The sequence below is a fragment of the Rattus norvegicus genome, chromosome 3 (genome assembly GCF_036323735.1).
Source record: "Rattus norvegicus strain BN/NHsdMcwi chromosome 3, GRCr8, whole genome shotgun sequence".
In the NCBI taxonomy this organism is placed as follows: Eukaryota; Metazoa; Chordata; class Mammalia; order Rodentia; family Muridae; genus Rattus; species Rattus norvegicus.
The window spans coordinates 28,539,415-28,563,234 of record NC_086021.1 but is presented as its reverse complement, the minus strand read 5'-3'; the positions used below and the strand labels follow the sequence as shown (position 1 = coordinate 28,563,234).

General features: G+C 49.3%; 1 protein-coding gene across 7 annotated transcripts; it reads right to left on the bottom strand.

Annotated features, from left to right (window-relative positions):
• Positions 1-79: 79 nt before the first annotated feature.
• Man1b1 (mannosidase, alpha, class 1B, member 1) lies at positions 80-23,457 on the bottom strand. Of its 7 annotated transcripts, none has more exons than XM_063284340.1 (13): positions 21,363-23,457; positions 20,421-20,529; positions 19,438-19,553; positions 15,972-16,126; positions 14,070-14,179; positions 11,395-11,580; positions 9,650-9,798; positions 7,873-8,061; positions 4,050-4,240; positions 3,585-3,705; positions 2,892-3,089; positions 2,677-2,808; positions 80-1,928 (listed from the first exon to the last, which is right to left on the bottom strand). In XM_063284340.1, exons 1-13 carry the CDS (start codon positions 21,687-21,689, stop codon positions 1,725-1,727), a joined length of 2,187 nt encoding a protein of 728 aa, XP_063140410.1. In that variant the 5' UTR covers positions 21,690-23,457; the 3' UTR covers positions 80-1,724. The 7 variants fall into 7 exon arrangements, with proteins under 7 accessions (XP_063140410.1, NP_001102666.1, XP_038961587.1 ...); NM_001109196.1 differs by lacking the exon at positions 21,363-23,457 and adding an exon at positions 20,972-21,144; XM_039105659.2 differs by lacking the exons at positions 20,421-20,529; positions 21,363-23,457 and adding an exon at positions 19,158-19,327.
• Between the last annotated feature and the right edge of the window lie 363 nt (positions 23,458-23,820).

The following is a 23,820-nucleotide window of genomic DNA, read 5'->3' as shown; positions in this document are numbered from 1 at the left end:
CTAGTAGGGTCCATGTACGGAGGGATGAGATATTTGGAGACATGCTCTAGACAAAAATAACACACTGCACACAGCCCGCTGAGACCAGTTAGACATTTAATTGAGCAGAGACTCCAGCTTAGGTTTCCCGCTTCAGAGGAGGGATGGGGGGAAATCTGCCCCTCCTGGGCACTGGCTTCCCCTCCCAGGACCATTCCAATGTTGTCTGCTTTAATGTGGCTCCCAGCTTTGTGGGCCTCTACCCAGTTACTCTGATCCACAGAAATTCTTCAGAGGGCCACAGGGCAGTTGCTATCCCTTTGATACCAACCACATCTTCCAGAATACATCTGGGAGAAGGCTGGGGATGGAGAATATACTTCTCAACTGCTTCAGCCTTCACCACAGCCAGAGCCTGTCCATTCACAAGCCTATGGGGCTCCTGGCACAGGACAGCGTAGGGAGAAGCTAACATCAGTGGGAGGGACTACAACTGATTTGGGGGGAGAAGGGGGAGAGCTTCTGCCCATGAATTCGAGACTAAGGACATGTTACCAGCCAGGTCCTTCTTTGTAGACTTCTGGTGTTACGACTGGCTTGGGGTACAAGTGTTTGACAGGAAACTCCCAGAGCAACTACTGTACCTCAGAGGCGCAGGCTGCCACTGAGACGCTTTGAGCTGCAGGCAAGGAGTTCCCACGTCAAATCTCCAGATCTCGGAGCACAGGGAACACAGGCCCAGAGCCTTAAGGTCCTTAGGTTGTCTGCTCTGTCCTAGGCTGTGCTGCTTGGATAAGGAATCCTAGCCAAGGCCCAGGGACGGACGCTCTAGTAACGACTCGTCAAAGATAGGCCAGGCCTACTCCATGGGTTCGGACGTCAAGGTGCAAACTACCATGCAGCTGTCGGCCAGCAGCAGCAGACGCTCTTCACAGACCACTCTGAGATAGCACAGCCGAGCATCCTGGCCTGTTTGTATAATGGTCCCAAAGCCTGCTTTTCCCAGCTTGGTCTTCCTACCTGAAGTGGGCAGGAACTCTGATTTTAGGGGTAGTTACTGAGATGTTATCAAGAGAACTTGCTGTCCCCTTAAGGTCAGTCTAAACAGACACCACCCCTTTCCTCCTCTCCCCAAGACTCATTACAGTGGGACCAAGTCCACTTTCTTCTCGGATGAGAAATCACATTGTACCAGGGTTATCCTGGGAATAAGACAAATTTGCTGTTCTAGCCCCTGCCAGCCCACTAGGGTAGCCAGGTGGATCCCTGAGTCCAACCCGTAAACACTAGAGCCACAAGGACCCTCAAGGTCACACTGGGCCAGCGGAATCAGGGCTTTTATAGGCCAATGGGCCAAGCCCAGCACCTCACTGGCTTGGGCTATCACTCTGAACTCAATACAGGCACTGGGGTCCTGGGTGGTCCCAGGAGGTGATAAGAAGTCTTGGTACTACCATGGGGCTGCCGGCAGCCAGCCAACAGGGTCATTCAGGCATGGGAATCGTGAGCCATGATATGAGGTTTTGAGGAAGTCAAAGGTTTGGTAGACTCACCAGCCTAAATCCCAGAACCCATACCTGCTGATCTGACTCCTGCCCCTCCCACCACCTTCATGAAAAGCTGAATCAGGAGAGACCTACAACTGGGCAGGAGCATCCTGCCAGCTTGTGAAGCTGCCCTGTGAAGGTCACAGACCAACAGGACCACCTTGGTCTCCATTAGTGCCCAGGCCAGGTGCTCTCCTCCTAGGCAGGAGACCAGATGGGCAGGGGATGAGCTTCTGTGTTAAACACACAGGTGTCCAGGCCGAGCAGCTCCAGGTCATCAGAAAACAGCAGGTAGAGGTACTTCAGTGTTTCTCCCACAAAGAAGCTCTCCATCTTGTCCCTGGGCTCAGGCTTGTGGGAATTCTGGACGTTGTTGATAGAAGAATAGCCACCCGAGGGAACCTGTGTAAGAGTCAAAGCTTCAGTGCCACAGGAGGAGAAGCACTAGCTTAGGTGTCAGTTAGGCGACTTGCTCAGCCCTACCTATGTGGCCCTTGGGTAGGCTCCATCCTCGTAACTACCTAGGTAATAGCCAAAGTCAACCACATCTCTACAGAGGACCCTGTAAAATGCCAACAACCCCCGAGTGGCCAGAAAATACCTCCACAAGGGGTACAGCTACAGCACCTGTCCAGGGTCTAGCTTGTTATGCACAACCCAGGGCAGCTACAGGCAAAAATGTGGAGCTGCTGAAGTCTGGAACAAAGAGCTAGGTGTCACATTTAGACCACATCTAGCTCCAACCTTTTCTGGCCACTTTACAGAGAAAGAGAGGACAAGGTAGGCCATGGACCCCAGCTGGGGAGGGGCGCGTGTGAGGTCAGTACTCTGGCTCACTCATAAGCCATGGGTCTGACAGGGCTAGAATAAAAGACCCTTCTCAGAAAAGCTTGGATCCTGAGAGTGAGCCTGGAAACACTAGACATCTCTAAGCTTCCACAGACAACAGGGCCCTGACAGCACCAAGCTCAGCAGGATGACTACCATCAAGGCCCTCCACAACTCGGGAGCAGACAACTGGAGGCCTGAGAAAACCGACTCTTCTCAGTCTGTGCCACAGCAGTCTCAAGGGTAGGTCCAGCCAGAGCTTTGCAGGAATCTAGCTGGTCTGTCACCAGCCAAGACCACAGAGAGGCACCTAACAGCTCACCCGTGTGTACTTATTGAAGCTCTGCAGGATTTCCCAGCCCCAGTCTTGGTACTTGCGGTCTTTTGTGACGCGGTACAGATAGAACAGGCTTTCCACGGTCTCCGGCCGCAGCAGGTTGTGCCTATCAGCCGGCTAGGGGCAGAGCAAGAGGCTCAGGGAGTATCCACCCCTGCTGGCACCACCCTTGCCCAAGTCCAGCCCATGCCCAGGCACACCTTGACCTCCACGTCTTTATGATCTGCTCGAGGGTACATGTTGAAATGTGCAATCTCAGGGCTCAGACCTGTCTCCATCTGTTGGTTCATCTGGTAGCAGGTCTCCATGAGTGCCCGAGCCAGATCCATGTGGTCAGCCGGTAGGCCATGGTGGACGCCCAAGGCCAGCGTCCCTGGCAGGAAGCACACCAAGTGGTCCTGGAAACAAATTATCTCCTCACATTCGGGCCTAGACTCATGCTGCTTGGCCAGTGTCAAGAACAGTCAGTGAGGCCTGCAACACTTGCCACATGCAGACTCAGGTCCAGGCAAAGCACTCTGTGCCCTAGAGTCCAGGGAAAAACTAAGTGCAAGTTCTCACTGGGGGTCATACTGACCCAGCTTTCTGGGTCCCCTCAACCTGCCTACAAACACCTTCATAGATCTGGTGCACTTCAGGAACCACAGAGAGGACCACGAGGAAGCCAGCTGCACCTGGGAGAGCCCATGCCTGCTACTGCAGGGTATGTGGGGCCTCTGCTTGGGGCTGTCAGGAGAACAGGTCAAGCCAGGCAGGCAGCAAAGATCAACGCGTGGCCATGGCACATAGCTGATGACTAGATTTCCTTGTTACTGGAAAACAAAAGCTAAGATCTTGAAAGTCACAGCAAAAGCAGCAGCTTCCCAAAGGCTCTGCCAGTCCACATGACTTACCATCTTGGCACTGAAGCGGCCATGGGCAAGCTCTCCCACGAAGGTGAGCTTTCTGGGCTGAGACTGTCGAAGCAGATGAGCTTTGATCCCCTCGATGGCTCTAACATAGTCTTCCAGCAACCTGTGAATAGCACAAGTCAGCTTACTCTGAGCTCTGCCATGATACTGTCTTCCTCAGAGCTACAGGACCAGGAGCTTCACTAAGCTTGACCCACACACAAGCTCTACAGGCCTGGCCCTACCCAGAAAGCAAATGCTGCACACACAGCCCGAGTCAGAGCTCAGGCCCTTGAGCACCTGCCAACATGAATGCCGCTACAAGGGAGCCGCACTGACTGAATGGCCCCGGCCATCTGGGAAGTGAGTTCCTGTTAAGGAGCCAAACCACCTGCGTGACTACTGCTCCTAGCCCAGTGTGGGGACAGAAGCTGGGGGCCCTGCATCAAGGCAGTGGTCAGGCCTCACTGTGTCTCCTTCTTGCCACCCTGGATCCACTGTTTCAGCAGGTATTCGTAGTAGCTGTCAGCCCTGGCACCCAAGGTGAACACTCCCGGGTGGGTGAAGAGGCCGCTGTTCGTGTTGATGAACATAGGCACCAGCCCGTCTTTCTTCCCAGACAGGGAGTGGATGTGCTTTGTCACTTCCTCCACGGCCTCCTGTGGCAGACAAGGGGAAAGTGGGCTTACTCCAGTCATTTCTTGTCAAACTTCAGGAAATGGAAGGGAACACTCTCCACGAAGCCAGCAATATCCTAGCACTGAAGCCACAGGGAAGCACCCGTAGGAAGGAAACTAAACCAGTTTCTTTACCAAAGAGGATGCAGAGATCCTCTACAACATGCTAGCAAGGCAATTTAGCGACGTATTAAGCTGTCATGCCTCATGATTCAAAATGCAATGATGGTTCTGCACATGAAAATCACTAAATGTCACAAATGTCAACACTATGACCATCTCAATTGATTAAACAGTATCAGATCAACCAACACATAACAGCTCAGGCCTGTGACTCAGGAGAATTGTATTACGTTCAAGACCAGCCTGGACCACAGACTAAGACTCTGTCTTAGAGAAACATACAAACAAATGAACAAACAAACAAAAAGCCAGAATCATTACAAGGAAACTGATTCTTCCCTTTCCTAATAAAAACATTCAACAACAACACAACCAATGAGAAGCAAAGAGGAACTGCTTCAGGTTTGACTGTGGCTTGGTGGTATCTCGTATGCATGCGGCCTGAGATTTGCTTTAACATCACAGAGACCAAATAAACCAAAAGTGGGAACCATCTCAACACAGCAGAAGCTGTATGTGAGAAAAACACAGATATTTCATGAAGAATAAAACGAAATATTTAGAAATCAATTGCAGAGGTACAAGACTTCTATAATAACCTGTACAGCACTGCAGAGAGGGCTAGGTGTGGTGATATACATCTTTAACCTCAATTCCAGGACTAAGGGGTCAGATGTAGAGACAGGTGGATCTCAGTTCGAGACCAGCTTGGTCTATATAGTGAGTCCCAGGCCAGTTAGGACTACACAGCAAGACCTTGTTTCAAAACAAAACACCACTGAAGAAAGGTATTAAAACTGATACAGGGCTGGAGAGATGGCTCAGTGGTTAAGAGCACTGACTGCTCTTCCAGAGGTCCCGAGTTCAAATCCCAGCAACCACATGGTGGCTCACAACCATCTGTAATGGAATTCGATGCCCTCTTCTGCTGTGTCAGAAGACAGCTAAAGTGTACTCATATACAAAATAAATAAATAAATCTTTAAAAAAAAGAGAGAGAGAGAGATCTGATGCCCTCTTCTGGTGTGTCTGAAGACAACTATAGTGTACTCATACATAATAAATTAATAAATCTTAAAAAATAAAAACTGTTATCAACAGCTGAGCAGTGGTGTTGTAAGCCTTCAATCCCAGCACTTAAGTGGCAAAGGCAGGTGGGATCTCTAAGTTCGAGGCTAGCCTGGTTTACAGAGTTTCAGGACATCCAGGGCTATACAGAGAAACCCTGTCTCAAAAATCAAATAAATAAAAACTAGTCTAGGTAAATTAGCGCTCTTATGTTCACAAGGCTTTACTATTGGGTGTCCAGAATCCCCAAAGTGACCTACAAAGTCAATGCAATCCCTATCTTTTTGAAACTCAAAGAAGCCCATCCTAAAACCTACATACAATTTTCAAAAAGTTTAAATTATGAGACCAGTGCCTAGCCCAATTGTCACCAGACGGTCTTCCTCCGGCCGCTACTGGGAGCAGATGCAGAGACCCACAGCAGCAGAACACTGGGTGAAGAGAGAACCCGAACTCCATGTGTTTCCTTGGAGCTTTGGAAACATAGTGGGGGAGGAGAAACTGTAGGAGCCACAGGGTTTAAGAATCAACTAAGCAGGGTTCACAGGGGCTGAGGCTGAAGTGGCAATCACAGAGCCTACATCGGTCTGTGTTACAGACTCTGCATACGGTTCTTAGCTTGGTGATTTATGGGACTCCTAACAGTGGGCATAGGGTGTCTCTGCCCTTGGGACCCTGTCCCTCCTAATGGTTGCCTCACCTGGCCCTGATGTGAGGGTTTGTATCTAGACTTGTACCTTGTTTGGTTGATATCCCTGGGAAGCCTGCTCTTTTCTGAAGAGAAACTGAGGAATGGATCTGGGAGAGAGGAAAGGGGGGTTCAGGGTGTGATGGGGAGGAAACTGGGAGGGATAAAGGGAGTGCAAGTATGAAAGAATAAAAAATAGAAAAGAAAAAAGAGAATGGATAAAGTTGGAAGGCTTGCTATCCATACCAGAAACAACACAAGACAAAGTGGGCCAAGAGGCAACGCAAGGCAGCTTCAATGCCGGGAGCCTGAGTTTAATTCCAGAACCTAACACAAAGAGGTAATGGTCAAAAGAACTCAAAGAGACCTTTCTCCAGAGCACTAACATAAGCACATGAAAAGACGTAAGGAACACTAGGGAAATAAAGGTCAAATCACATTGAGATGCTACCTCACACAAGCCACAATGGCTGTTCATGGAAAGTCTGCTCAAAGATGTGCTGTGGACGATGTGGAGAAACTGGGATCTTGTTATTACTGACAGGAAAGGAAAACGGTGCTGTCCTAGTGGGAAGCATGCTGGTTCTCTGGAACAGTACACACAGAATTACCATGTGACCCAGCAAGTCCAGTTCAAGGGAAGAAGCTCAAGGATTCAAAGTGCATCTCAAACAACTCTCTGTATGCCACATGCAGAGCAACGTCACTCAGACAGCTAAGACCTAGAAGCAACCAAATGTGTGTATCAGCAGCAGAGCAGCAAGACTACAGTGAAACCATCCATGTGTGGGATGATTATAGCAGGGAAAGACAGGAACCCCAACAACTGCAGCAGTACAGAGGAGGCTGGGTGGAAGACGCCATCAGGAGATGTGTACGGCCTCTACCCCATGAGTCCCTTGTACATACCCCTTCCCAGAGACAGAAGCCTGGAGCTGTCAGGGGCTAGGAATAGAAGCACAGAGTTTTTAACTGGCACAAGCTTGCACTGCACAAGATGAGAAGGGCTATTAAATAGACGGTTTAAAATAACAGATTTGAAAATCAGTAAGGAACAATCAGGTGGTCCAGCCGGTAAAGGTATTTGCCAGGCAACGTAGAAACCTGAGCTTGATCCTTGAACGCAGTTATATAAAGGTAGAAAGACAGGACAGAGTCCACCTTAGCTGTCCCCTGACCTACACACACACAGCACCACCAAGTATAGCCCCGCACAAACAATTTAAAAATGTTTAATTAAAAAAACAAAACATGAAATTCACACAGCAAAACAGCATAGCAATTACACTCGTGAGAAACACTTAGACCCAGGGAAACCATGTCTAGCTAGAATCTGCCCTTCTTACCTGAAAAAACATTTTTTGTCCCTGAGATTTTATTCTTATTTTATGTGTACGAGTGTTTGCCTACATGTATGTGTGCCACATGCACGGCTAGTGCATATGGAGGTCACATGAGGTGTCAGACCCCTGGGCCTGGAGTTACAGAGACTGCTCGACAGCCGTGTGTGGCTGGAGGCACCTGTAGCCCGGCACTCTGGAGGCACACGGGTGGACGTCTATGGTCTGTGTACGGACTTTTAGTCAAGTCTGGGTGGTAGAGTGAAACCCTGTCTCAAATCAAACAAACAACAAAAGAGCACAGAGCAGAGGGTGTGAGCCACCATGTAGCTTCTGGGTACTAAGCCCAGGTCTTCCTATAAGAGCAGCAAGGGCTCTTAACCCCCAGCCCCTACCTGGAATTTCTTAATCCCGGTAAGACGGGAGAGCTCTCGGAACTCCAACTGAATGCTCGTCACTTCTGCCACCGTGCTGTCTGAAGTCCACTGGGGCGAGTGGGCAAACCCAGTGCCAATGTTCACATCAGAGTATGGAATCTTGGAGGGTGTGGTGAAGGCAGGCATTAACCGGTTTCCAAAATCCTCCTAGCATAAGAGCACCAGAGATCCAAGTTAGAGCAGTTTTCCACTTTACCCATCTGTGTCCAACCAGGTAGTGAAGCACGGTTTGGTGGCTTTCTAACACTACTTCACAGCAAAACCAGGCTACAGCATCAGCACCCATCACGGTCCTATACGTCACAGCATCAGCATCCATCACGGTCCTATACGTCACAGCATCAGCATCCATCACGGTCCTATACGTCACAGCATCAGCATCCATCACGGTCCTATACGTCACAGCTACAGCATCCAGCACCTTCCTATACGTCACAGCATCAGCATCCATCACGGTCCTATACGTCACAGCATCAGCATCAGCATCCATCACGGTCCTATACGTCACAGCATCAGCATCCAGCACCTTCCTATACGTCACAGCATCAGCATCCACCACCTTCCTATACATCACAGCATCAGCATCACCACCTTCCTATACGTCACAGCATCAGCATCACCACCTTCCTATACGTCACAGCATCAGCATCAGCATCCATCACGGTCCTATACGTCACAGCATCAGCATCCAGCACCTTCCTATACGTCACAGCATCAGCACCTTCCTATACGTCACAGCATCAGCATCACCACCTTCCTATACGTCACAGCATCAGCATCAGCACCTTCCTATACATCACAGCATCAGCATCCAGCACCTTCCTATACATCACAGCATCAGCATCCAGCACCTTCCTATACATCACAGCATCAGCATCAGCACCTTCCTATACATCACAGCATCAGCATCCATCACGGTCCTATACGTCACAGCTACAGCATCAGCACCTTCCTATACGTCACAGCATCAGCATCACCACCTTCCTATACGTCACAGCATCAGCATCAGCATCCATCACGGTCCTATACGTCACAGCATCAGCATCCAGCACCTTCCTATACGTCACAGCATCAGCACCTTCCTATACGTCACAGCATCAGCATCACCACCTTCCTATACGTCACAGCATCAGCATCAGCACCTTCCTATACATCACAGCATCAGCATCCAGCACCTTCCTATACATCACAGCATCAGCATCCAGCACCTTCCTATACATCACAGCATCAGCATCAGCACCTTCCTATACATCACAGCATCAGCATCCATCACGGTCCTATACGTCACAGCTACAGCATCAGCACCTTCCTATATGTCACAGCATCAGCACCTTCCTATACGTCACAGCATCAGCATCACCACCTTCCTATACGTCACAGCATCAGCATCAGCATCCATCACGGTCCTATACGTCACAGCATCAGCATCAGCACCTTCCTATACGTCACAGCATCAGCATCAGCACCCTCCTATACGTCACAGCATCAGCACCTTCCTATACGTCACAGCATCAGCATCAGCACCTTCCTATACGTCACAGCATCAGCATCAGCACCTTCCTATATGTCACAGCATCAGCAGCAGCATCAGCACCGTCCTATACGTCACAGCAGCAGTAATCGGAAGGCAGCTCACACATGCCAGTGCAGGGAAATGCACTGAAAGAGGGAAGCAGAAACAATTTCTCCAAATTCCGCACAGCGGGTCACGGGGAGACTGACCGGGAATACTCACGGCCTTGCTCAGGAAGAGGCTGTCCCCAGACAGGTGGTAGGCACTCAGCAGGCCCCCTAAGATTCGGATAGTACTCTCAAACAGGTTGACATCGACATTCTTCTGAAAGTCTAAGTTCTCCGACACCCACTTCCTGGCTTCCTTAAATTCTGTGGAATGAAGAAAGCAGAAGAGCAAATGTCCAAACTGGTCTCTCTGTGGTGGAACAACCTGTAATGTTAGCACTTGGGAGGCCGAGGCAGGAGGACTGCCCAAAGTTCAAGGCCAGGGGCTACACAGTACCTTTTGGGACACCTAAAGCTATATACTAAGACCCTGTTATTTACTTTATTTTTATGTATATGGATGTTTTGTGTGTACATGTGTGTGAGTGTGCCTGCGCATGTGTGTATACACAATATATGTACAATGCCCCCAGAGACCAGAAGGTGGCGCCAGATCCCCCTTGGAAAAGGGGTTACAAATAGGTGGTGGGAAGCAAACCTAGGTCCTCTCCAAGAGCAACCACTACTCTAACTATTAAGCCATTTCTTCAGTCCTCCCGTTTTAACATATACTTTGCCATTTTATTTTTATTTTACATGTATGGATGTTTTGCAGGTATGAATGTCTCTGCAACTGAAGTTACAGACAGTTGTTAGCTGCCCTGTGGGCCCTAGGAACAGAACCTGGTCCTTTGAAGAGCAGCCTGTACTCTTAAACACTGAGTTGTCCCTTTATCCCCTAAGACTGATCTTTTAAAAACCAAAAACCAAAAACCAAAAAACAAACAAAAAAAGGTCAAGCTCGGAGCAGTATACTACAGAAGTAGCATCTTCAGCTACACAGTGAGCTCAGGGTCAGTCTAGGTTATCTGAGACCTGCCTTTAAACAACAAACAGGAGAGATGGGCAGTGAATAGAGGCACCTACTGCCAAAGTCTGACAACCTGCGTTCAGTGCCTAGAACCCACATTTGACCTCTGACCTCTGCATGTGTGCCATAATACACACAAGTGCCCACACATACACAAAACAAAGAGATTGAACCAACAACCCCCAAGCAAATGCCTTCTGCAGTAAAGGTTCTTCCGTGGAGCAGCCCTGGTAAGCACAGTCCCCTCCAGATGCCATGTCACAAGCAGCACATGAATGGCTCACAGGCAGCCAGCAAGCTGCTCAAGCAAATTAACCTTGGGGCAGGGGTGACAGCTTGGCAGCTACAGTGTCGTTCTCGTAGGATGGCGTCGGCACCATAAGGAGACTCATAACCATGTGTAACTCTGCATCTAGAGGATCTGCTGTCTCTGGCTCTGCAAGGGCACCTGTGCTCATATCATATGCACATGCCTACACATGATCAAAGTCTTTTAAAAGAATAAAACTTAAAATGAAAACAATTCTCAATCTAGAAATGAAGGAAGCACACTACTGAGTTAAATGGGATCTGAGTAACCTCAGCAGGGCATCTTGGAGCTGCAAAGCCAGAGCAAGTCCAGCCCGCTCCCTGCATTAGAGCAGACTTGGCTCAGAGTCCAAGGCCACACCCACCTCTTCAGGAGGTGTTGGACAGCTACTCTGAGCAAGCCTCTGAATGAGAGGCAGGCCCTGAGCACACCAAGCACACATTTTCCTGTATCCAAGACAAGAGAAAACCAGAGTCCAATGGAAGCGAATTCATGGCTCACATGGAGGAAACTTTCTCATGTTGCTTTGGCTTATGAGTCACATGTGGAAACTCAGTCCAAACAAAAAACGAGTCATTACCTTGCTTCAGACCCAAAATCCACATGGTATCCAAGGCATCGATCAGGGTGAGGCCCAGGCCAAACCACTCACTGAAGGTTTTGGACACAGGCTTCAGTTCATCATGGCCCCAAGCGAACTTTTGGTAACCTTTCCAAGCATGGAGAAAGGCCTCAATCACTCCCTTCTGGCGCTCATTTGGGGGAGCTGGAGAAGAGAAAGCACAAGTAGCAGGGACAGTTCTGCTCTTGGGGCAGGCAAAGCTTCCAAAGACCACTCATGATCCTTCAGTTAATGTGGCAAGACAGACACTGGCCAGAAGCACAAGTTACAGTGAAGTGGAGAAGGCAGGAGGCCAAAGTAAAGGTAAGGCTCTCAGAGGTACAGTGACAAGTAGGCATGCTACCTGGAAGCCACACTCAACAGCACTAGGACCTCAGGTCCCTCTGTTCAAGGGGAAGAGGGCAGAATTCCTACGGTCTACCACTACACTGCAGATAATGAATGGGGAACCTGGCACTGATGAGCAATGGGAACCTAGGGATAAGCAGGAACCAGTGACTGGGCAGACTGGCAGACATGCTCTAAGTGTGCACGCTCTCCACGCTGACCGGTTTCCAGAGTCCCATGGGGGCAACATCAGCACTTATGTGACAGTGCCTCACTCCACTGGAAGCTTCCTTCTCCTGAACAAGCAAATCTGTGGGGTGTCACAGCACACACCTCTTCCCAATAGGTTCTAAGGTTCAATGTACAGTGAAGCTATGCAGACAGGTCTGACCTCAAAGTGGATACAGTAACAGAAGCAGGCCAAGCACTGAGAATGGGGATGGGCTAATACACACAGGACACGAGGCCAAGACCAAGCATATCACAGTAAACAGTGCTACAATCCCAGTGAACCCGAGTGGCCCAGAGACTGGTGAGGTCTGGAAATAAGCTGATACATCAAGAGAAACTCTGTCTCTTCTTTTTTTTTTTTTTTTTTTAAAGATTTATTTATTTATTTTAAGTACAGCATTCTGCCTGCATATGTGACTGCAGGCCAGAAGAGGGCACCAGATCTCATTACAGATGGTTGTGAGCCACCATGTGGTTGCTGGAAATTGAACTCAGGACCTCTGGAAGAGCAGTCAGTGCTCTTAACCAGTGAGCCATCTCTCCAGCCCTGTCTCTTCTTTTCCATTAATAAGACCTTTATTTGTATTGATGCTGATGGTAGTGGCTCACACCTTTAATCCCAGCACTGGAGAGACAGAGGCACGCAGATCTACCTCTGCAGAGACCAGCCTGATATACAACATACCAAGTTCCAGGACAGGTAGGGCTACAAGAAAAAAACCCTGTCTCAAAAACAAACAAAAAAAGAAAAACAAAATGTAGGATAATGTCATTATGCAGGTGAAAGCAGGTAGAAGATAGAACGAGGCCTGTCATTGGACAAGAAGGATGGATGGGTGGGAGAACAGTTTTAGAGAGGAGGAGGAGGAGACTGGAGAAAAGGGAGAGGAGCAGCCAAGAGAACATGGAGGCGGATGTTAAGATTCCTCTCTGCACATTTACAGGTTGTTGTGTAAATTCTTAAGGATGGGTGTGTACAGGGCTTTGTATGTCTATGTGGGCAATTCTATCTCATCAATCGGATCAGAGGCTACTGTGTAGTGTCTTCTTTCCTGTGGCGATTTATTCGAGTTCAAGAGAGTGTGTGGTGGCTGGAAACCCTGGGCCGTCACAGAATTGGGATGTGTATGTCTGGCATAGTGGCATCCTGCCTTGGGAACTAGATAGGTGGAGAGATGGTTGCCAGGCTCAGAGTAGCCATCGGCAGTGTGATATGGGATGGAGCAGAGAGGGTGAGGCTTTGCTGACTGAGATGAAGACATCCCACAGATGTATGGGGCACTAGGGTGTGGATTCAGTGCAAGGTAAAAGACAGCTTTATTTTAATTTTACAGCAACGACAAAAAGAATGACAAAAAATTATTTTTATTGAATCTTTATTATTAAAACATATGACTTTGGGGCTGGAGAGATGGCTCAGTGGTTAAGAGCACCGACTGCTCTTCCAGAGGTTCTGAGTTCAATTCCCAACAACCACATGGTGGCTCACAACCATTTTTTTTTTTAAAGATTTATTTATTTACTATGTTTACAGCACTCTGCCTGCATGTATAACCGCAGGCCAGAAGAGGGCATCAGATCCCATTACAGATGGTTGTGAGCCACCATATGGTTGCTGGGAATTGAACTCAGGACCTCTGGAAGAGCAGTCTGTGCTCTTAACTACTGAGCCATCTCTCCAGCCTTCACAACCATTTGTAACGGAATCCAATGCCCTCTTCAGGTGTGTCTGAAGACACATATACAATAAAGAGTAAACATTTTTTTAAAAACTATGACTTTAATGTTGTGTATTTTTTCATGCTCAGGCACAACCTGGCCCAGAAACAGAATGGCAAAACCAGCCTTCTCCAACAGAGCATCCTCTGGCTGCTCAGTGCTCAGGCACAAGATCAGAGCAGCTGAGAAGTCACTGATAGTCACAAAGTTGTGTGAGGTATGTGGACAGAGTACAGATGCTGAAAGGTGAACGGCACAGGGCTCATGCAGGAGGTCACAACCTGGATGCAGAGTGCTTGAGCACAGGCTCTGGTGAGGCGAGGGTGAGGCGAGGGTGAGGCAGGGAAACTCCTCACCTGGCTCTTTCCATATCCTGGACGCCAAAAACAGAGGCTTGATGGAGGCTTCAGCTCTTTTGGAAGGAGGTTCAGTGGCCTGTTCAGGCTCAATTACTGCTCCCCGCCAGCTTGAGGGGAGAGGAGAAAGCAGTCAGCTAGATCAACCCTCCAAACCCCACACTATGCCTAGGACAAAGCCTGCCCCGAGAGGAATCCTGGAGACAGCCATCTGGGCGGAGAGAAGACCATCCTAGGGTGGTTCTAAGAAAAAGCCTAGCTCAGAGAAACCTAAGCAAGGAGTTCTTGAGATCTGTAGGGAACCTCAAGGAGCAAGCCTGGGGAGCGACGCAGTGGCCAGAGACTGAAGCTTCTAGAGTAGTGGCTGTAACTGAATAAACCCAAAGTGAAGTGGGTGCAGAGGTCAGGGCACCCTCCTGTCTCTACTCAGATATGACACTGGGGAGTCTGCCTACAGCTTTATGTGATGATAAGCACATGGTTGAGCCTGGGTCTGAAGGCTTTCTGTTCTGGTCTTGCTACCGTGTATCTTTGTCTAGTTTTCATTTGTTGGAGACAGGGTTTTTGTGTAGCCATGCCTGTCCTGGAACTTGCTCTGGAGACCAGGCTGGCCTCAAACTTACAGGAGTCCCCCTCACTTTGTCTCTCAAATGCGGGAACTGAAGGGTGCATACCACCTCCCAGGTCTACAGTGCATTTCTTTTTCTTTTTTTATTTGTATTTTATGTGTACTGAATGCTTGCCTGCATGTATTTGTACTGCCTGTGTGCCTGGTGCCTCGAATGCCAGAGAAGAAGTCAGATTCCTGCAACTGTGGTCATGGGTTGTTGTAAGCTGCTGTGTGGGTGCTGAGAACTAAACCTGGGTCCTCTGCAAGAACAAGTGTTCTTAACCTCTATCCTTCCAGCTCCCCCATTCCCCCTTTTTTTGGAGTAACCTTGGCTGGCCTAGAGCTTCCTATGTAGACCAGGCTGGCCTCAAACAGATATCCACCAGCCTCTACCTCTTCTTAAGTGCTAGGACTAAAGGAGTGTCCTACCACATGTGGCTTTTTTCTTTATTCCTATAACATAGGCTGTTTCACAGAGTTGCAGGTCACAGGGGCCAGGCGAGTCTTCTGTGTCACTCCAACTTTAGCACGCACAGAAGTAAGAACACAAAGGACTGCTTCAAAAACCTGAGCATAAGTGGGCTCAGCTACTGAGAGCTTCTGTCCCTGAGAGCATCCTAAGCGAGCCCAAGCTGATCGGACACTGGCTTTGGAAGCATCTCTTCCTCTGCACACGTAATCAAAGAGTCCCTCCCTGGGACTTTTCTACACTGTCACTTCCACACTGTCTCCCTATGTGATTACAGACTGTAGACCACAGGCTCCACATCCTCAGAACAGCTGTGCAGGCTTTCCTGATGCTTTCAGTGTGGCACTGAGCAGAATGGAGCTGAAAGCCACCTAGGCTGAGGTATCTGTGGGTGCTGCAAGCAAGAAACGTGCGGGCTTACAGGTGTCAGCTGAGTCCAGGGGCCAGGCCATGCCCTCTCATTCTGCTCACTGCCAAGCCAGAAGTGGCTAGAAAAGGAGGTGCCTGTCAACCAGTGGTCACTCCCGCAGCTGCCCTCACAGAGAAAGGCCAAGCCTGACTTTCCTCCTCACTCTAGTCCCTCTCTTCAAACTCTACCCTCACATTCCTTAACAGCCTTGATCTCAAACAGACCAGCACACCATGAGATCAGGCTCTGAAATCTGACAGCATACTGAAACTCGCTAAAGCTATCTTTAGAATATTGTCTGTTTCAAATGGGAAATATGACATAGACAAAATGAGTTTTCATTCAAAACAAAACCAAGCCAAGCAAGCTGGCATCAGATACTGCACATTCAGACCCATTTCCTGCTAACGGTACCTGATGACGGTTCTCTGGGTGTTTTCTTCCTGCTGAGCCTTCCCCAGGGCTGCTTCCCTCTCCTTAGCATCATCCTGCATCCCATCTTTGGAGACGGTGTTGGGGGGTCTGATCTGCAGGTGCGGAGGGCCCCGCCGCAAATGCCTTTGCCGCTTCTAAACCAAAGTCAGAGTCACATGTGAAAGTACATCACCTGTCAGGCCTGGGCTTCTCCATTCTGTGTAAGATGCTGTCCCTCAAGTGTGCAGCCAAACCCCAAGTGGACAGTGGACTACTGTGCCCCACCAAGCCTTGAGGGGAATTTGTTTCCCTTTTTAGCAGTCTGAGGCTTTGAGGGACGAGCTGCTTAAGGACTTGGAGAAATACCAAATCACTACTACAGGCTGGATAAGGGGCTGAGAGCCCTCACGGGGATGTTTTAAGGCTGAAACAATCCCAGAGATGAGTAAGAACGGCAAAGGTAAGGATGCCTCGGATGGCAGCCAGGACTATGCACCCTCCATCTGAGAAAGTGTAGGGAGTCGTGGTGCCTCCCCGCAGCCCCCACACACACACCCAGGGCAGGCCTGTCAATAGATGGCATACTTCCCAGACTTCTGAGCTTCCATAGCAACAGGCACAGAAATTCACTCTCAGCTTTATGTATATCCTCAACAAATAACTTGGTAAATTATGGTAAAGTATACATGCTACTTTACCATATACCAGTGGATGACCCAGCTACAAGAACTAACATGACAGAAGATATAAAAAACTCAGGATAAAAACACACATGATGGCCGGGCAGGTGGTGGTGGGCATGCCTCTAATCCCAGCACTTGGGAAACAGAGGCAGGCAGAGCTCTGTGAGTTTGAAACTAGCCTGGTCTATAGGGAGACCCAAGACAGCCAGGGCTACATAGAAGAACCCTTGACAAAACCAAACCAAACCAAACCAAACCAAGCAGAGCAGATAGCACAGACCTAACCCCAGCACTCAGAGGCAGGGGCAGGTGGGTCTCTGAGTGGGAGGCCAACTTGGTCTAAAGAGTGAGTTCATGACAGACAGCGTTACACAGAGAAACCCTGTCTCAAAAAACTAACTAGGTCCACATGACACCTCGACTGTGTTCAAATGTGTGTACGCAATCAGATCTACTGAAGCACAGCAAGTATTTAGGAAGCTGCCCTGAGTAGGTGTCCATGGTGCCTTCACAGAACACCTGTCCCAGCACCCCAATTTCCTCCTCAAACACGTGACACTCAAGTCAGTTCAAGCCTAGATATTTCAAAGCTCCTTTCTCTTTGTAGAGAAAGGCCAGAGGCTGAGCACCTGACAGTGCACAAGGCTGCAGGGGCAGCACACTAACCACTGGAGAAACTCAATGCCTCCTCTCCCACTCGGCAGCCCCACTGCTGCGGGGAAACTCGAGGAGGGAAGTTCCCACTGGACTGCAGGAAGATCCTTGAGCAGGAAACCCTTGAAACTGACCAAATTCTCTAGACCCAGCCCTGTCAGAATAAGCAATAAAGGCTGAGAGTCTCTCTCAGAGGAGCTGAGTGGCAGTGAAGACCCTCAGACAAGCCACGCTACAAACACTGAGACCAGAGCAGCTGCCGGAAAGAGCACAATGCAGCTGAGCTGCCTGCAACTGTTCAGTGGCTCCAGGTTTCCAGCTCTGTGAACGATCACCCACGCTGGGTGGGCTTCCATGATGCAGCTGTCTTTTGAGTCACCTCTCACCCATATTCCTGTACGTAACCCCGATAAGTCACTGGTTCCCCAAGTTAGACTTTGGTCTGTCATTGGTTTCCTATCTGGAGGTGGATAGATATGTGTGTTATGTCTCTCCAGGAAAGGTTTTATCATACAATACCTCTGAATTCTTTGTTAGGACAGTTCATGAGCCAGAGGACAAAGAACACAAGGAAACTGGAAGCAGCGTCGCCATGGGGACGTTAGCCTGTGCACAGCCCCTGTCTGGAAGCAAGTCTGTCAACCAAAAGCTCTATGAACAGTTCTCCAGGATGGCATGCTAACTGCCCTCCAAATTCTCCCTTCCCCACTATGGCCGGACCAAGGAACTTGCCAGTCACTGTCTGTTCTTGTACTTTCTGGTGAACATTTAGCAACTTAGTAACAAGCTTTTTGAAGAAGAAAAAGGATAATGCTCCCTGATTAGAATGAAGGACTAAATTCACCAGGACTGATATCCCATGCTTGGATCCCAGGCCAACCTGCATCCATTCTCAACCTGGAACCAGTACCAAGGAGACATTTAGAGTGGCCGTCAGCAGAGGATTCCTGCTTGTACGATACCCTATAGTCTTCAGGGATGTGAAACCTCCACCTAGGCCCAAGACTCTACCCACAGGGGAAGCTGAAGACTTGCAACATCTGCTAGGTGTAGTCTTGGCTATGTGGAAAACAAAAAACTAAAAACAAAAAACAAACAAAGAAAAAAACAAATATCCAAAGGCTTTAGAGATGTAGAACTCAACTACAGTGGACAGCTGCCCCAACTCTCAAGAAATCCGAGTCTGGCCCTTCTCTATCACACGTCAGCTCTCAGCACCTGGCTTTTGCTGCCTCTGACCTACCAGTAGGCTCGCTCCATCTGCTGCACTACCCACAACCCTAAGCTTCTCAGATTGGTACCCTAGCAAGAGGCCTGCCTACTCTGACCCCTAACAGACAAACTATACAACCTCTACCCAGGATTCCCAGAACTGCCCCCTCTGACAGGTAATTCTAACACCACCCACCTGTAACGGCCCCATACTGCCTGTTAGGTACAGTATAGCAGTCAGTGAGCTCCTCGGTGCTCCTAAGCCAGCTCTCACACATTTCTCCAAGGCCCCTCTGTATGGGGACCTCACTCTTTCCCACATTGTAACCTCCCTGGGCAGCATCTTGCCCCACTGGGCAGCACCTCCGCCTGGGCAGAGCTCCCCTCTCCCTCCTCAGATCTTCCTGAGCACACTGTCCATGCCCCTTAGGCACCTCCAGAACCACAACTGGACAGATCCCAGTTCCTACACCCCAGCCTGGCTTTGCAAAGGTCTATCTCCTTCTACCGTGCCCTGCCCACAGACAGAGACAGAGGCTTCTTAGACGGAGCCAGGGATGGTTCACCTCTCAGTGCTGATCTGTGTTCTGCCATATGCCAACCAACTGTCTGACCCTATCTAGTGCTGGCCTCTCACCTGCCCTTCCTATCAGCTTCTGTGGTTCCTCCCTCTTCATAAGTAGGCAACCAGCACCTGACAGAAGAGCTGAACCATGGAGGAGTTCAAAGAGGAGAATGAAGCAAGTGTCGGCCGCTTCCTTCCGCAACTTTATACACACAGCCTCAACTGAGCCAGTGGGAGGCTGACTGTGATAGAGAAAAGAAACACTTCAGCCTCTTTGAGGCAGTATTTGCCAACTTAGAATGCTCCAAAACAGACCCCAGTGACAACCCCACATAGCCTTTACTGGAAATACCTGAGAGAGTATGTCTGCAAACCCTTCTGGTTCAGCACTTTCCTTCTGAGGAGCTGGTAAGACAGGCAGGACTTCTAGCTTCATCTTCTCTACTTCTGCACGGCTGCCACTCAGAGCTGTGGAAGCAAACCTTTCACCTTAAGGCCCACGTAGGCTCCAGAAGAGATGTCTAAACAGGTGCTATTTGTTTCAGGTAGTGAGACCTCCAAGAAAGCTACCGAATTCAAGAAGGCCCAGAGGAATCAGACCTGGTATTAGTGTTGTTGTCTTTTGGAGACAGGGTTTCTCTGTGGATCCCTGGCTGTCCCAGAACTCACTTTGGAAACCAAGCTGGCCTTAAACTCAGAGATTCACCTGCTTCTCCCTCCCAAGTACTGGGATTAGAAGTGCCACCACCTCCCAGCTTGAGTGGGGTTTTATGTAGCTGGCCTTAACTCCTGATCTTCTGCCTCTATTTCCCAAGTACTGGGACTACAGCCTTTGCCAGGCTCAATCAATTCTTTTTCAAGCATTTGGCAGACTGTGTCCTTAAGCACAACATACAACGCCCCCCGCCCAACATATCACCTTAATAGTGCTTAAACAGGCAGCTTGATTTGAGCAATCTGAAGCAATGTTTGGGTCTCCAACCTTAATGAAGCCCAGAAGGGATCCTAGGCATCCTCTCAGGAATCCACTGATCCTTGGCAAACACATAGTAACACATGGTAGGGACATGTGATTAGAGCTGATAGATCTGCTGCTACTGACTGATGTTTTCTGACAAGATGAGGCAGCACTGTTGGCCCCAAAGACCTAGAGAGCAGCCTACAGGGTCACGTATACACCATATGGTCATACTGAGCTCCACATTTTCCCTTCTGTGTATTTCTTGTCAATCTGACACTACATATGTCTTGTGGTACTGTTTTATCTGGATTGCAATAATGTCTCTGACTTCAGCCTCCCATCCCCTCTGCCCTAGCACCATTGGTATTTGATACCTTTCCACTGGTCAGACACCTGAAGAGAATACAGAAATCCACAGAGAATCAGAAAGCCCAGGACGAAGAGAATCACATTCCGCTGTAACCTCGAAAGCTGCTTCCATTTCTAAGAAAGAGCCGGAAAATGACACTTGTTACAGATTAGGTTAGGAGAGCAATTCGGAGAGACAGGGCAGGTAAGTTCCCTCTCAGCAAAGTTTACATTGACAGGGCAGTGCCAGAGGTGACAGAGCACGCTAGCTCATACGTGGCAAAAGAGCTGTTACACCATGTGTCCAGCTGCACGTGCATTGGAGGAAAAACTCCTGAAATCCCCAAGACTTGGCTGAGGCACCGACGGACCATACATCTAACCATACATGTTGTGTCCGTGCTCCTCAACCAAGGACCCCAGGGCGCCTGACATTACGTAGGGGAAGCAACAACACCGGGACCTAAGCCGCGAGAACCAGACGCAGCACAGAAACTTCTGGAAGCTGGAAACGACACAGACGCTCCAGCTAGGCACTTCCCTCGGTAAGACTTCCCCGGCCCGGACCCCGCCTCACCCTCCAGCATGAGCGCCGCCGCCGGCTCTTGCTGTTGTCGTAGCTCTCTCCCAGGCTCAGCGTCACCGAGATGAAGTCCCGGTGAGGCGCCGGCGCCGGCGGCGGCGGGTACATAACTGCGAAGCTGGCCCAAGAGACCTCGCTTGCTGGAGGTGTCAGGAAGCCCAAGACTGAGAAAGACCGCCGGCTGCCATACCGAAGACGTCCACACCCCGCCCATCGCCCTAGACACCAGTACGCACGCGCTGCGTTTCATCAGGTATTGCGCAAGCGCAGAACCCTAGTCTAATCACCGCGCCTGCGTACGCCCTTGGGCTGGTATTTCCTGGTGGGTGGTTTGCGTCAGGATGCCCGCCCCTTCATCGTTAACGTTATTTCATCACGTCCTTACGTCACTGAATCGCGCGCACCGGCACCCTTGCAGGCATCCTGCAGACTCCCTGACGGGGGCGGGCTGGCTACGGTTTGAAGACGTGTCCTTAGTTGCAGTAACGTCTGCTTTGAGTTGCGGACCATCTCCCTTGCCGGAATTCTGCGCTCGGTCTCGGGGAGCTAGGTCGGGCGTCACCCTAGCGTGCCTGAAGGTGAAACGCAAAACTCCTGACCGGAAGAAGGGACGGCCCTGCTGAGGCTGAGTCCTGGGTTGGCTCTGCGCTCTGAGGCCGCGGCCTGCCCTTTCTAGTCGCTCCGGCCTGGGAACGACCCTTTCCCCGACCATTCCGCTCCGACCCCTACCTACGTACTTGGCGACGGGCTTAAAACGACCGCACTTTTCCGTGCGCGTGGTTCCCGCGAGGAAAACACACAAAACGACAAAACTGCCCACTGCCTGGTGGGTGAAACCGCTGCTCCCCAAGAGCTTACTTGTATTTCTGAGTGTGTGGAGAGTTCCCTACAGAAGGCTACCTGATCCCGTGCCCCTTCCCTACTTTTTTTTTTTTTTTAAGATTTATTTTATTTATATGAGTACACTGTAGCTGTCTTCAGACACACCAGAAGAGGACTTCTGATCCCATTACAGGTGGTTGTGAGCCACCATGCGGTTGCTGGGAATTGAACTCAGGACCTCTGGAAGAGCAGTCAGTGCCCTTAACCGCTGAGCCATCTCTCCAGCACCCCGCCCCGCGCGAACACGAACACACACCCCACCTTTCCTACTTTTAAGTCCTCGATGGTCTATTGCAACAGTGCCCTCAAATGTAGGTTTTTGGAACCATGGCAGATGGTGCGATGACTTTGAGGTCTGCATTTCTTCCTAAAATGAAGGCGGAGTTCCTACTGGCTATTCCAGTCAACTCAAGCCAGGTCTGCACATTCCCAAGTTCTGCCGCAATGTTCACGACCATGAGATGGCAATTGGCATACCAAAGGGCTAGTTAGAGCTTGAAGTTAAAAAATAAACCTTTGAGAGAGGAAATAAGAGTTTGTTAGAGCAATAAAACAAAATCCGTAGCTGAAAATCTTTTGAGCCAGGCAAGAATGATAAGCCACTATGGGACAAATCCTTGTCAAGGTTCAGAATCTAGGGACAACGAAGGTCACGAGGGACAATGAGGTAACCTCAGCCTTCTCATCAGTACCCTGACTTCAGAAGCAAAGCAACACTATCTGTGTCCATAGAATCTTACCACTGCAGAGGTAAGTTACATAGTTTCAAGGCAGCCTGGTCCCTAAGTGAGTGAAACCTGTCTAAAAGGAAGGAAAAAGCCAAGTGGTGGTGTCACTCTACTGCCAGCACTTAGCAGCTACCTGCATAAAAACTGTCTCAAACAAAACAATTCACATCCAAAGAACCACAGGATAAAAACCTTACAGAATTTAAATGAGAAACAGACTCATTGAAAACAACTTAGAGTCAATATTGTTCCCTCGCCCCCAGCTGAGGATCGAACCTAGGGCCCTGCGCTTTCTAGGCCAGCGCTTTACCACTGAGCTAAATCCCTAACCCCTAAAGTCAAATTTGTTGTCACTGTAACCTTGACATTTGTGAGGCAGAGAAGGACTGGGAATTCAAGATCTGTTGAGAACATAGGCGCGCTCACACACACACACACACACACACACACACACACACACACACACACACACGTTTGTCAGAGCAGGGAAAGAGAAAAGGAGGGAAGGGGAGGGAGGGAGGAAGAGAGACAGTGCAGTACTTGAAACCATTTGACCTAACTGAATCTATCACAGTACTCAATGGGAAGCTATACCTTTAAACACACATTCACCATAGGCCATATATAAGACCTAAAAGAATTCTAGGGGCTGGGGATTTAGCTCAGTGGTAGAGCGCTTACCTAGGAAGCGCAAGGCCCTGGGTTCGGTCCCCAGCTCCGAAAAAAAGAACCAAAAAAAAAAAAAAAAAAAAAAGAATTCTAAATAAAAGATTTAAGTCACGGGGTTGGGGATTTAGCTCAGTGGTAGAGCGCTTGTCTAGCAAGCACAAGGCCCTGGGTTCGGTCCCCAGCTCCGAAAAAGAGAAAAAAAAAAAGATTTAAGTCACACAAAATGTTTTAGCCACATTGGGACTAAAAAAATTGAGAAATCAATATTTGAAAAGCATAAACACCATTCTAAAGAGATTTTTTTAATCACTAAATTAGAAAATAATGTTGAATCAAATGGAGAAAGGAGGGGCTGGAGAAGTGGCTCATTGGTTTAAGAGATGCACTGCTCTTGTAGAGGACATCTTGTAGAGGGTTCCCACGCCAGGCACCTTACAACCTCCGGTAAAGATAGACTCAGGGTGTCTGACGTCTCTGGCCTCTGGGAGCACCTTCACACAAATGCACATACCCACACATAATTAAAAATAATGTATGGGGTTGGGGATTTAGCTCAGTGGTAGA

Excerpts from the sequence above, each read along its gene's own strand:
- Man1b1 (XM_063284340.1), bottom strand. The coding sequence starts at position 21,689 with ATGGTCGGGGAAAGGGTCGTTCCCAGGCCGGAGCGACTAGAAAGGGCA. Across the intron at positions 11,581-14,069 it reads CAGGATATGGAAAGAGCCAG|CTCCCCCAAATGAGCGCCAG; the intron begins GTGAGGAGTTTC and ends TCTCTTCTCCAG. Across the intron at positions 8,062-9,649 it reads GCCTCTTCCTGAGCAAGGCC|GAGGATTTTGGAAACCGGTT; the intron begins GTGAGTATTCCC and ends CTCTTATGCTAG.